The following is a 14,061-nucleotide window of genomic DNA, read 5'->3' as shown; positions in this document are numbered from 1 at the left end:
GTTTTTGTAAATGAACAGCAAAAGGTGTAAAGCGTTACCTGATGGAAAATAGAAAATGTTTAAGAAGTAGAGATCTAGCCGAAATTGAACGTTATATATAATCTCAGTCGTTACTTAAACTTTTACTTTGCAGCTTTGTGAAACCCGAGGTAATATTTTTTATGAAGACACGTTTTGCTTTAATATACATCAATTATCACTGGGTATTTGTTAAACGAGTAGGTCAGCTGATTGTTTTAATAAACGCGACTTTGTAACGTGATTTCATCACTGACTCACTTGATCTGGTACATTGCCATTTGCCTGACATTTTTGCGAACTTTTCTCAGCTAATATCTAGAATATCTTTGGACAATGCTTATCATTGTTCAGTCTTGAAATGAACTTCACGCGACTTTGTAGCGCGTTTGTTGTCATCGAACTCACTAAGGAGTTAACAAAAACACAACGGCAACGGAATGTCGCTAAACACAAGGTTTAATGGGCATAACAGTGGTTGTACACGTGCGTAATAATTCTTGGTACATTTCTTTACCATCCTCTGTAATACCCCGTCCATACTACGCGGGAGGAATTTGAAAACGGCTTTATTTCACCGGTTGGGCCTTCCGTTCACACTAATCCGCCACGAAAACTGAGCTTTACGAAAACGCTCTTCAAACTGGAAGAATTTGACACCGCGCCTGTTCGTTTTAGTGTGGATGGAAAACATTTTGTAAACGATGACTACACGATAAGGATGATATTTCACTGCTGGAGTTTCACTCAAACACAAATCCAAAATGACCAGTAATTGTTGGGTTTTCAAATTTCTCCAGTGTAGTGTAGACAGAAAACATATGATGCGTTTTCAGAGTGAAACCTAGCCCCGTTTTCAAATTCCTTCGGCTTTGTGTCGACGGGGCTTTAAAACAACAACATGAAAATTCTACGTTGTGTGGAGAGCGTGAACTTCGATGTATAAGTTTTAAAATTTATATTTTGAATTTTACCCTGTGTTCCATAATCAGTTTGAGATAGTTTGGACGAAGAGAAACAAAATAAATGACTTTAGAGTATTCTGAGATTCCGGCGTAGGTAAGGTTAATTTCTTATCGATGTTGTCCACGGCGTCGCTGCCGTGGCTACTAAAAACTCCCTACAGCTCTTGATCACGACAGCGGTTTGGTTGAAATTTTTTACTGAGATTTTCTTAGAAGCATGACAGTTTTTGTACCACCAGACCCCTTTAAACTCCACAACACAGTTACTGCCCCAGCTGTCATTATCCTGATCTTTGGCGCTAAAGGGGTAACCACGATGATAAGAAAGAGAATCACCAGCAGTTCCTGAAAACAGAAAATGAGAATTTGACATCATTTCACTAACATCATGAAACTTGAGTATTTGTTTTAAAAAAGAGATGACAGAACATTCTGAATAAAAACTCAGTACCGTTGTGTATCAGATAATAGGCCTGCGTACTTTACATCACACAAATTCAAATTACCTCATTACAACTTACAGTATGTTTCCAAATTAAGCAAATATTCAAATTAACTGCCGTTATTTTGACTGAAACTAAAATATCTTCGAGTGTTCATCAACAGTACATTGACAGTAAAACTGGAAAGAATATAAACATAGAAAAGAAATTACCTGAGTAAGTTCCAAGACTCAGCTTGTACTTAGTCCTCTCGCTCGTAACTGCAAACATGTCGTACTCGGCGTAAGCAGTTTTGCCTGTCGTGTCTTCCAGATCTACTCGAAGTCTGTTCTTTGTGTTTGTCAAGCGGTATATCTTGTCCAGTCCCAGCCAAAACTCACCATTCAGGTTACCGAAGCCATTCTTGTAGTCGGCCCAGCCGCGGTAGAAATTAACGGAGCCATCCTGTCTCTTCTGGAACACTGTCCACCCCCCACCGGCTGTTGTTTGGTCACAGAACACATCAAAAGCACCTGAACCATCAGGGTCAATTGTATAAACGCCGCTGATTTTTTTACCAGATTTGTACAGCTAAGCACAGTTCTTGCCTATTCAGGAAAAAAATGATCAAATTTATTATCATCAAAACATGATTGAAGTGAGTGGTTATAACAGCGAGCCGATACAGTGGAAAAAGTTGCTGAGGTATTGCGCGTGGGGTGGGATGGTAGGAGGAGGAAGATCGAGCTGTGTGTGAAAAAACTCATCTTTATGTGGGATACGATTGTATCGGTAAGAGAAGATGAAATTTTCAACAGAAATGAATGGATCTTTACTCACCTTTTACAACAGCAGTTTTGATGATTTGATATCATCTTGCAATTGAGTGAATTGTTTCTTCATTTGTTGAAGAAGAGTTTCATTCTTGTTGTTGGGCGCTGTGAATATTGAATAAAGAAATTAGTGTGGTTTGCATGGCAAACTATCATCATTTCCAACTTGAATGATAGCAAATAAATACAAAAGAATTTAGATACAACCCTCTGCTGACCTGTTGTAAAAATACCTCGAGAACGTTTGAAATCAATCCCAGGCTGACAATGATTTTATCACGATAATATCTGTACTTACTTTTCACAGGCGTCTTCTTTCCTTTGAGGATGTTGATGTCATTTTGCATTTGATTAAGTTGTTTCTTTATTTTTTGAGGACACTTTCAATCTTCCTGTTTGGCTCTGCAGTTTATAATCAAAGAGAACTAGATTTGAATGGAAGACTATTGCAGTTTTAGAATTTTTTGTTCCATATAGTGTAACCTCACTTAGTAAATCCTTTAGAAAGGTAGTTTTGACAATTAAACCTACTACTCGGTAAATCAATCGCATGCACTCTGATAGAGGAAACAGTACAGAAACAGATCTATATATTTACACGTACGTTTCACCAAAGTGCTGTTCTCTTTGAGGATGTTGATGTCATTTTGCATTTGATTAAGTTGTTTCTTTATTTCTTGAAGGACACTTTCAATCTTCCTGTTTGGCTCTTCAGTTTACAATCAAAGAGAACTAGATTTAAATGGAAGACTACTGCAGTTTTAGAATTTTCTTGTTCTGTATATTGTAACCTCACTTAGTAAATCCTTTAGAAAGGTAGTTTTGACAATTAAACCTACTACTTGCTAAATCAATCACATGCACTCCGATAGAGGAAACAGTACCGAAACATATCTAATATACGTACGTTTCACCAAAGTGGTGTTGTCTTTGATGATGTTGATTTCATTTTTAACGTGAGTAAGTTGTTTCTTCACCTATTTAAGGATAGTTTCCATCTCTTCAGTTGTTCAGGCTGTGGATGTAATAAAATTGAAAAACTCATCAGATATGATTGTATCTAAATCTATCGTCGTATACATTTTGAGGTGATGGGGAATAAAGACAACAAAGTCAGGGAAGAATTTCCATCATGGCATCCGGCCTTTGGAAAAGCTCGCCACGGGCCTTTTGAAAGTATTTCGGTCTAAAAAATGCACCCGGGAAGAAAAACAGGTCACAGGTCAGAGAGAGAAATAGAAATTTACACTGAGAACAACAAACCTTTCAACGATGTTTTTTCCCTTTTAGGATGTTGATGCCATCTTCAACGTGATTTAGTTGTTTCTTCATTTCTTGAAGGATAGTCTCCATGGTCTTGTGTTGCTCTGGAGATAATAAAATTTATTGTCTTAAGTGATTGCATAGGAAACTATCTCTATTTTACGATAGAACTGCCTAGAAAGCAACCCCAGTTAATTTCTGAATCTTTTTAGAAAGCCAGTTATCCAACAGTTCTCTAAATTAGTCTCTTCAATCCAAAAACAAGAAAGGAAATCATAAACACGCAAAAAGAGATTCTGTCTAACCTTTCTCCATCGTCTTGTTCCCTTTGAGGATTTTGATCTCAACGTCAAGGTGAGCGCGTTGTTTCTTCATTTCTTGAAGCAGAGTTTCAACCGTCTTGTTTGGCTCTGAAGATAATAAAATTTAAAATCTAAGCAAAGCTGATTACATTAGAAAATGTAGCAATTGTAATATTATTTCATTTTCCTACTGAGAACTGCCCAAGAAGCAACTCCATACAGTTAATTACTGAATCTTTGAGGAAGTCAGTTAGCAGAACTGAATACAACAAGTCTCTTAATTAGACACTGCGCGCAACCCAAAAACTGAAAACAAAATTCTCAACACAACTCTCACACATTTCGTCTAATCTTTTACAATCGTCTTGTTTCCTTTGAGGATGTTGATGTCATCTTCAACGTGAGTGAGCTGTATCTTCATTTCTTGAAGCAAAGCTTCAATCTTCTTGTTTGGCCCTGCAGTATGATAAAAGTTGTTGTAGACTTCGTTACATTGCTTTGTGGCTTTTAAACTGACTGGGGTGCTGTTAGCGCTATTTCCTGGTTTAGCTAAAGCTTGGCTCGCCACAAACAACACCAAGAACTTCAAAGTGGAACGAAAACCCGAGGAAACACAAGTCATTGTGCGAATTTGATGAAAGTCCAATTTAACCAGGACGTAACATGTCGATTATTTCGATAGTCGATAAAAATCGATCATTGTCGATCGTTGTCGATACTAATTAATCGACAAATATCAGAAATCGATAAAAGTCGATCACACAATTTATTGTGATTATCGACTTTGTTCGATTATAATTGATTTTGATCGATTTTGATCGATTTCAATCGACAAGTATCGGAAATACTGTTGGTGCAACAGTCACAGGTGCAAGGAGAAGCAAGGGGCATACAAACCCGACGAATACAGCACACCTAGCGGAGAGGGAGGAGAGTCGTAGCAGCTTGTATTTGTCAAATGTTGAACTGAATAAGAACACTGATGAAATAAAATGTCAATTTACTTTACGTTACCTCTTAATTACTTTGCTTGCCTCGATTTTTTCCCGCATCTAGTCTCAACTTTGGCCCGTTCTGTCCGCCCGAAGAAACACGACTTCGAGTTCTCAGGATCTCTAATCTCCCCCGCCTAGAGAGACTCTGGGAACTAGGTTGGTTCGAGTTATGTTATAGATCGCGATTTAGTTCAGCTGAAACTGTTAATCGATCATTTCTCTAGGTAATTTAAACATTCTACTCTGTAATGAAAAACAGACCACTTGGTTGTTCAGGTTTTCATTTAAGTTTATTGTCATACAGATTTACTTTAGAGTTGTTTACATTCGGCATAAGAAGTCATTGGAGCTATTATTAGTTTGGTTACTTGAATTTTGTTGGTGATTGAAACATTTGTCTGCATTTTTGTCGATAAAATCGATAATCAGTTGAAAACCTTGTGATTATCGACTTTTATCGACAAACTTAACTTGTCGATTGACAATTATCGACAAGTATCGAGTATTATCGACTTATCGACTACGTTTTCGATGATCGACTTTGATCGACATGTTACGTCCTGATTTAACCGTCGTTAATTGTGTCACGGACTAGTGATGAAAACGCGTGTGATTTATCTTTATTTGAATAAAAACTTTGCGTCACTGAATTCAGCGGAAGACGTTTTTTCATGTTTTCTGGAACAATTAATACCAAATCTTTTGTGCACTATCTGACAGTTTCATAAAAATGATGATAACTTTATCAGGTTGAAGGTTTATCAAGGTTCAGGTTCCCAATGGAGACTTAGGAATGTAAAAGTATGTCAGGGAACTGCTGCAACAAAAAACGCAAAAATGCATGGAAAAGCAAAGAGGGAAAAAATCGAAAAGCCGAGCGAACGCTCTTGTGGATAAGAGGAGAGGGCGCGGCATGGATCGATAAAAACAAGACGAGAAAGTTGAAGACGTAAAATAGTAGCTGTTTGGTAAACTTCGAAATGACTAGGTTACTATTTGACGTATTTTTGTTGGGTAAGCAAACATGTTGAAAATCTAGAGTCTATGTTTGTATGCCGTTTTTCATCAGAATGTGATTACCTTTTTCCTGCGACGGAGTTACACGACTGGCCGCTAAAAGTTTTACGAAAGTGATTGTGAACAACGTGAATTGCCAAATTAAATCGATATTCTATTTCGATTCAGGAATTATACCGCAAATATTCAATTCCCATTCGTCACTAGCAAGTTCTATAAACAAGAGCATCTAGTTTTTACCATCTCAACCCAATTACTGACAGAAAGAAACTGAAATATGACAGTATTATCACTCTAAAATGCGTTCAAAGAAATCGTCATTGGGGCTGATTGAAATGTCAGAGTCACTTGAAGATGGATATGAAGGGGAATAAAATTGGAATAACCCATAGCAGTGGGAGTAGGCAATGAATGAATAAAATTTTTAATTTCTTACTCTTCAGAAAAAGCTGGGTTGGGCAGGCGATGGGAAACGAATATTTTATAGGGATGTCTTTTTCAGCCAATCTCATTGAACATACGGGCCTTGCATCCAACGATTGGCGGGCAGCATTCCTGCATTCCAGCATTCACTTTGGTAGCTAGCTTCTGTAAATTAACTAGCTGTATATTGTTTCGATATCATACACATTTACTAAAAGTACAATTGATCACGTTTCAGAGGGGAAAAGGGGGGTGATGGGGTAGGCAATTAAATGTGCTAAATGCTAGAGTCATTTTAGTCTCCAGCAGGGGTGGCGGCGGTGCACTCTCCCCCACATCCAAAAAAAATTTGATTTTAATTAAATTTAAAAGCTCTTGTCACTGTCCACCAAAACGTTATGTAGTCAAGTAAAATGTCATGTGATCATTTGTAAGGTCGGACCCAGTCCCTTTCGAACTTTGACGGGAGTTGCATGGTGTTTGTTGTCAATAAAGGTTCCCATTCCACGGTTATCGCTTAATGGCAGTCAGTTGAGGCTCCAGCAGTGGTGGCAGGGATGCACTCTCCCCATAACCAAAACAATTCTGATTTTAATTAAATTTGAAAGCTCTTGTCACTATCCACCAAAACGTTATGTAGTCAAGTAAGACGTCATGTGATCATTTATAACCTCGGACCCAGTCCCTTTCGAACTTTGATCAGATTATTGACTAGCTTTTAAGATTCTCTGAATTAGGGAATTTAAGAAACCACGACGTCGACGCCGAGGACAACGTCGATTGAAGAAGGAACTTGTATTTACTTACGAAAATCGAGATGCCCTGAAGGCATTTAGTTTTTTTTTTCACTGTCAAAACTTTCTCGAAATTGAGCGTTAAATTTGGAATGTAAATTAGAAAATTAGCCTGCGTCGTTCACGTTCTCCAGACAATGCAGAACTTGGTCATTTCACGTTGTTTTTTTGCAGAGGACGGCAAAGAAATGTTCCAAGAATTATAACGTACGTGCATAGTCATTATTCTACTCATTAAGGTAATTTCCTTGAAATTGTTCTACTATCAAACTTTTCTTGAAACGTCGTGGTTTTCTTAAACTCCTTATTAATAACCAAGTTGGCAGGAGAGGCCGATAACAAAACTTATATCAGTTGTCAATTATAATTAGCCTTTTAACCGAGGGATGATTTGTTGGTCAATAATAACTGTCGCTAGTCCTCCAGGTCGTTGTGCACTACATAGGAAGTAAACCTCCCGCAAAGCTGGGATGTCAGAGTTGTTGCTGCCGCAGTGAGTGAGCCTGAAGCGAACGAACGAGGCAGCTCTCTGATCGGGAAAAGGTCACATTGTAGGGGCCTTGAACACGTTTTTGCGAAACGCGAGGAATTGTGGTAGCGGTAAGATCAAAGGCGCAAGGAATTGTGGTTATGCGCGAATGGCAGAATTAAGATGCGCAGTCTATTCTTGTGCTTTCTATCTTGCATCGTTGCAGTGTTCGAAGATGAGAGACAGTTTTCTGCTGTGTATATTGCTATTTTTGACGCTTCTTTTATCGTTCCTGTTTTCCTTTATAAACGTTTCTTTGTATAAACTTAGTCTTTTCGGTATTAGGCAGCTCTCTACTAAGATGCACTGTTTTCCATGTGCTTTCTTCGATCGATGGAAATAAGAATGAAAGCTATCGGGAATAACAGGATAATCAGTCCTGAATATCCAGCAAATCACTCTTGTGGAGTCTCATCTAATACTAACAGAAGTCACTTGGAAAATTACAGAGACGAATAAGTCAGTGTAGGTCAAAGGCGCTCGCCGTGATAGAGAACCAAGTCAGTTCAAAATTTTATCGTTAGCTTAACGTAAGTGTTAAAGCTCTCAAAACGAGAAGTGTAGAAGCCGGGTGAATCCAGTTGTAACCAGTCGTGAAAAAGGTTCAACGTTACACTGTGCTATTGGTGATGTCTAACTGTGTCAATTGCCACAACAGCAAGGAAAATTTTGGCTGGTTAAAAACAAGGCTTAAAAAATGGATTTTGTTTATTTAAAAAAAATCCAGTCGTTAGATTTTTCTCATTAATTGCCCACTACGAATTGACATTAAATCCCTTCTGTCAAGTCTGTTGTAATAAAATTTTGACAATTGGCCGTTTTTATGCTAGGGACGTTAATGTCGTCTCGGACGTTAAAGCTGTCTCGAGACGACTTTAACGTCTAGTATAAAAACGGAAAATAAGGAAGACGCTTTTAACGTCTGTCTACGTTAACGTATTAACTTCTTTTAAGAGCGTCTAAACGACGCTCTTATCAGTCGCCTTTAACGTTTGAGACGTTCAACCTGTGAAGTATAAAAACGTGACGCCCTTAACTGCCTGCCATGTATCAGCTAGGAGATTTGTTCGTATATTGGCGCGCTAAAGGTTGCTTTTTTCCAGTGTCCCGAGCATAGAACCCAGTCTTTTTTTATGAAAAAAAGATCTACATTTTTTGTTAGCCATGTACTTAAATGCGTCTCGTTTTTATACTAGACGCCTTTAACGTCCTAGACGGTCCCGGGTAGACGGTAAACGTGTCTAGACAACCTAAACGTCTCTAGCATAAAAACGGCCAATGCTATTTTAAAATTCTGTAGAGAAGCTTCTGGAAATTCCGGGAGTACTTGTATAAGAACGTGAGTATTGTCCGTAAGAGAGCAACGAAAAATGTAAATAGTGCTGCTGAGTGCTGTAATCCGAGAAGTTAAATAAACCAGTTAAAAAGCCAGACTTGCATCGTAATAAGTTATAGAGCTTGGTGAAATTTGTTTTATTGCAAAATAACTGATTCCTTCAAAGAACGTGGAAATAAATGAGGTTTCAAAGTCCGATCTCTTAGTGTGAACATAAATGTTTACATGTTTTTAATGCTCGAGTATTCAATACTGGGAGAATTTTGCCAATCACTACAAAAAAAGCAGAATTCAGCGAAAGCGAAAGTTGACAGTATACTTGTTAAACGGGCAAAAGAGTTGTACTTAGGTATTCAACAATCATCTTACAACGAATCGCACATGTAGATTTTGTCTTGAGCATTTCCTTAGCTCCAATAAAGTGATAGGTTACTTTGTTTATTAAAAGTCTTCAAAATGCTTTAATGTGCCGGAAAAAGAGGTATACAGCGATATAAGAGAAGCATGTCAAATGTGGAAGATTTGGTTTTCATTTATCGTTCAGCGGAATCCTTACATGGGGATGAGTAAAGTTCAAACCTTTCTCGGCTGAAAAAGAAATATGTAAAGAGGGAAATTAAAAGAGACTAGCAAAGGGAAGTAAGATAAAAAGTAGGACACGAGGGGGAAAAAGAGATATCAATTTACCAAATGAACAACAATTATTGTTTCCTCTGTAGCTGATTACAAATCGTCTGCAATTACCGCGTGGCATTTTTTTTATATTTGCAATTTGCTAATTTGTATATATGGGCAGGAAATGTCAGACAAGTCACAGGGTTTGAATCATCTTGTTTTGCCACCTTTTTTAACACAAAATCCCTGTACATAAATAATGACCAAACAATCTTATTTGTCTGTCATTTTAATCACAGTGTAGCTTGAAAAGTTGTTACAAACTTTTATTAGCAAAGAAACGAGAAATACAGGCAGAGAGGTTTTAAAACTTCACTGATCTGATTTTCATCTCAGCTCTCTTGGCGGAGTAGTAATGTCCTTTCCAGTGATACCAGTTGACACCATCAGCGTATGATGAGTGTTTTCCGTGATGATACTGACCGTTCAGGTTGGAGTGATGACAGCTGGTGTACCACCAGGCTCCTTTAAAGCTCACAGCACAGTTACTGCTGCCATTACTGTCATTATCCTGATCTTTGGTGGAAAAGGACTGACCACGATGCCAAGAAAGAGAATCACCAGCAGTTCCTGAAAACAAAACATGAGACTTTCACCTCACTAACACTAATATATAAACGTTTTTAAAATATTTGTTTTTAAGAAGTGATGACAGAACATCCTGAAGAACTCTACTGAGAGTTCGCTTATGAATCAGACAATAGGCTGCCTCATGTTTACCTCACAGAGCTATTTTGACCTTACCAAAATAAGCAAGCAGTCAAATTTACTGCCTTTATCTTCACTGAAACTAAGATAGCTTCTATCAAATCAAGCAGGAATTAACAGCACACTGAAATAAAACTACTAAAAGATATAAACGTAAGAAAAAATAAAATAAATGAATTTACCTGAGTATGATCCAATACTGAGTTTGTACTTAGTCTTCTCGCTCGTAACTGCAAACATGTCGTACTCGGCGTAAGCAGTTTTGCCTGTCGTGTCTTCCAGATCTACTCGAAGTCTGTTCTTTGTGTTCGTCAAGCGGTGTATCTTGTCCAGTCCCAGCCAAAACTCGCCCTTCAGGTTACCGAAGCCATTCTTGTAGTCGGCCCAGCCGCGGTAGAAATCAACGGAGCCATCCAGTCTCTTTTGGAACACTGTCCACCCGCCACCGGCTGTTGTTTGGTCACAGAACACATTAAAGGCACCTGAACCATCAGGGTCGATTGTATAAACACCGCTGATTGTTTGACCGGATTTGTACAGCTCAGCACAGTTCTTGCCTACTGAGGAAAAAACGATCAAATTTATTATTATCAAAACATGATTGAAGTGAGTGGTTATAACAGCGAGCCGATACAGTGGAAAAAGTTGTTGCGGTGTTGCGCGGGGGGTGGGGTGGTAGGAGGAGGAAGATCGAGCTATTTGCGGAAAAACTCATCTTTATGTGGGATACGATTGTATCGGTAAGAGAAGATGAAATTTTCAGCGGAAATGAGTGGATCTTTACTCACCTTTTACAACAGCAGTTTTGATGATGTTGATGTCATCTTGCAATTGAGTGAATTGTTTTTTCATTTGTTGAAGAAGAGTTTCAGTCTTGTTGTTTTGTGCTGTGAATATTGAATAAAGAAATTAGTGTGGTTTGCGTGGCAAACTGTCATCATTTCCAGCTTGAATGATAGCAAATAAATACAACAAAATGTAGAGGCTTATGCTGACCTGTTGTAAAAGTACCTCTAGAACGTTTGAAATCAATCCCAGGCTGACAATAATTTTATCACAATAATATTTGTACTTACTTTTCACAGGCGTCTTCTTTCCTTTGAGGATGTTGATGTCATTTTGCATTTGATTGAGTTGATTCTTTATTTCTTGAAGGACACTTTCAATCTTCCTGTCTGGCTCTGCAGTTATAACAAAATCATTAAAATTTAATCAAAGAGAACGGCATTTGAATGGGAGACTGCTGTGGTTTTAGAATTTTTTTGTTCTGTATATTGTAACCTCACATAGCAAATCCTTTAGAAAGGTCGTTTTGACAATAGACCTACTAGTCTCCAAATGAATCTAATCATGCACTCCGAACGAAGAAACAGTAAGATTTCCAATTGAGACACACCGAAGCAGATCTACATATATACGTATAGTACTTTTCACCAAAGTGCTGTTCTCTTTGATGATGCTGATGTCATCTTTAACGTGAGTAAGTTGTTTCTTCACTTCTCTAAGGATAGTTTCCATCTCTTTAGTTGTTTCTGTGAATATAATAAAATTGAAAAACTCATCATATATGATTGTATATAAAACTATCGTCATATACATCTTGAGTGGTAGAGAATAAAGACAACAAAGTCATAGTATCCTTTGGAAAAGCACTTCACGGGCGTTTTGAAAGAATCCCAGTCTGAAAAATGCACTAGGAAGAAAAAAACAGATTAAATTAAAGGTAAGGGAGAAATAAAAAATTTTAACAAAACCTTTTAACGAAGTTTTGTTCCCTTGTAGGATGTTGATGCCATCTTCAACGTGATTTAGTTGTTTCTTCATTTGTTGAAGGAAAGTCTGCGTGGTCTTGTGCTGCTCTGAAGATAATAAAATTGAAATGTTGAACAGATTGCATAGGAAACTATCGCGATTTTAATATTATTTCATTTTACAATACAACTGCCTAAAAAGCAACTCCGGCTAAGTTCTGAATCTTTTTAGAAAGTCAATTATCCAAAAATTCTCTAAATTAGTCTCTTCAATCCAAAAACAAGAAAAGAAATCATAAACATGCAAAAAAAAAAAGATTCCTTCTAACATTTCTCCATGGTCATCGTCTTGTTCTCTTTGAGGATTTTGATTTCAACTTCAACGCGAGCGAGTTGTTTCTTCATTTCTTGAAGCAAAGTTTCAACGGTCTTGTTTGGCTCTGAAGATAATAAAATCTAAAATCTAAACAACGCTAATTGCATAAGAAACTATAGCAGTTTTAATATTATTTCATTTTCCTACAGAACTGTCCAAGAAGCAACTCTATATAGTTAATTACTGAATTTTTGAGGAAGTCAGTTAGCGGAACTGAATACAACAAATCTCTAAATCAGACACTGGGCGCAACCCAAAAACTGAGAACGAAATTCTCAACACAATTCTCACACATTTCGTCTAACCTTTTTCAATCGTCTTGTTTCCTTTGAGGATGTTGATGTCACCTTCAACGTGAGTGAGCTGTATCTTCATTTCTTGAAGCAAAGCTTCAATCTTCTTGTTTGGCCCAGCAGTATGATAAAAGTTGTTGTAGACTTTGTTACATTGCTTTGTGGCTGTAGAACTGACTGGGGTGCTGTTAGCGTTATTTCCTGGCTTAGCCGAAGCTTGACTCGCTCCAAACAACACCAAGAACAGCAAACTGTAACGAAACCGCGGGGAAACGCAAGTCATTGTGCGAATTTGATGAAAGTCCAATTTAACCGTAGTTAACTGTGTTATGGACTAGTGATGAAAACGCATGTGATTTATGTTTAGTTCAATAAAATATTTGCGTCACCGAATTCAGTGGAAGACGTTTTCTCATGTTTTCTGGAACAATTAATGCCAAATCTGTTGTGCACTATCTGACAGTTTCATAATGATGATGATAACTTTATCAGGTTGAAGGTTCATCAAGGTTCAGGTTTCCAAGGGAGACTTAGGAATGTAAAAGTATGTCAGGGAACTGCTGCAACTTAAAACGCAAAAATGCATGGAAAAGCAAGGAGGGAAAAAATCGAAAAGCCGAGCGAACGCCCTTGTGGACAAGAGGAGAGGGCGCGACATGGATCGATAAAAATAAGACGAAATAGTAGCTGTTTGGTAAACTTTGAAATGACTAGGTTACTATTTAACATATTTTTGTTGGGTCAGCAAACATGTTGAAAATCTAGAGTCTATGTTTGTATGCCGTTTTTCATCAGAATATAATTACATTTTTTCTGCGACGGAGTTATACGACTGGCCGCTAATATTTTTACGAAAGTGATTTTGAACAACGTGAATCGCCAAATTAAATCGATATTCTTTTCAGTTTCAGGCGCCCTGCCTACTGTTAATATTCAATTCCCATTCGTCACTATCAAGTTCTACTGATAAACAGGAGCATCCAGTATTTACCATCTCAACCTAATTACTGACAGAAAGAAACTGAAACATGTAGTAGAATAAGTTACAAGAACAAGGAGGCCGGGAGCATTTTGGACAGATTTAAAATGATCAAGAAAAAAAATAGTTAATTAAGACATCAGAGTGGCTAGAAATTGCCAATAGAATGTTTAAGCAAGCAACCGGATCGATGATCCTGCTGGTATACGTTGGATCAATAGTGATCTAATCGGCTTCACATATAAAATGAAAAATACAAAAGCAGAAACCGACACAACGTAGAATGATTTTTTGAAGGTGCACGATATTTCGGTTGGCCAAACCAGCCTTCTTCAGGTACAATGAGAATTTTACATTGGGACGTGTTTTATGTAACATATTT

The 14,061-nt window shown here is 37.7% G+C and overlaps 1 protein-coding gene, 1 long non-coding RNA gene and 1 pseudogene across 5 annotated transcripts; all 3 read right to left on the bottom strand.

Moving 5' to 3' along the window:
• Positions 1 to 160: 160 nt before the first annotated feature.
• Positions 161 to 4,450, bottom strand: LOC145473210 (fibrinogen C domain-containing protein 1-like; annotated as a pseudogene). Its single transcript, XR_014044419.1, has 4 exons — positions 4,162 to 4,450; positions 2,537 to 2,618; positions 1,639 to 2,013; positions 161 to 1,328 (listed from the first exon to the last, which is right to left on the bottom strand). The product of XR_014044419.1 is annotated as a fibrinogen C domain-containing protein 1-like (transcript).
• Positions 3,466 to 4,013, bottom strand: LOC145479333 (uncharacterized). The gene is made up of 2 exons (XR_014048412.1): positions 3,807 to 4,013; positions 3,466 to 3,605 (listed from the first exon to the last, which is right to left on the bottom strand). It is a non-coding gene; the product is annotated as an uncharacterized LOC145479333 (long non-coding RNA).
• Positions 4,451 to 9,448: 4,998 nt separating the features above from the next.
• Positions 9,449 to 13,782, bottom strand: LOC145479316 (microfibril-associated glycoprotein 4-like). 3 transcript variants are annotated; one of them, XM_081457652.1, is made up of 7 exons: positions 12,713 to 13,782; positions 12,035 to 12,139; positions 11,708 to 11,812; positions 11,357 to 11,461; positions 11,069 to 11,167; positions 10,463 to 10,840; positions 9,449 to 10,142 (listed from the first exon to the last, which is right to left on the bottom strand). In XM_081457652.1, exons 1-7 carry the CDS (start codon positions 12,981 to 12,983, stop codon positions 9,877 to 9,879), a joined length of 1,329 nt encoding a protein of 442 aa, XP_081313778.1. In that variant the 5' UTR covers positions 12,984 to 13,782; the 3' UTR covers positions 9,449 to 9,876. The 3 variants fall into 3 exon arrangements, with proteins under 3 accessions (XP_081313778.1, XP_081313779.1, XP_081313780.1); XM_081457653.1 differs by having other exon boundaries at positions 10,463 to 10,837; XM_081457654.1 differs by lacking the exon at positions 11,069 to 11,167 and having other exon boundaries at positions 10,463 to 10,837.
• Between the last annotated feature and the right edge of the window lie 279 nt (positions 13,783 to 14,061).

Source organism: Orbicella franksi, chromosome 2, assembly GCF_964199315.1.
Source record: "Orbicella franksi chromosome 2, jaOrbFran1.1, whole genome shotgun sequence".
Classification (NCBI taxonomy): domain Eukaryota; kingdom Metazoa; phylum Cnidaria; class Anthozoa; order Scleractinia; family Merulinidae; genus Orbicella; species Orbicella franksi.
The sequence above is the reverse complement of the archived record's forward strand: the minus strand, read 5'-3'. Positions and strand labels throughout refer to the sequence as shown.

What these genes read in the sequence shown, in the direction of transcription:
- LOC145479316 (XM_081457652.1), bottom strand. Translation starts at nt 12,983, where the DNA reads ATGACTTGCGTTTCCCCGCGGTTTCGTTACAGTTTGCTGTTCTTGGTG. An exon ending in GAACAGCACTTTGGTGAAAA is followed by an intron (nt 11,462 to 11,707) that starts GTACTATACGTA and finishes TTATAACTGCAG; the next exon opens with AGCCAGACAGGAAGATTGAA. An exon ending in AAAGAAGACGCCTGTGAAAA is followed by an intron (nt 11,168 to 11,356) that starts GTAAGTACAAAT and finishes CAATATTCACAG; the next exon opens with CACAAAACAACAAGACTGAA.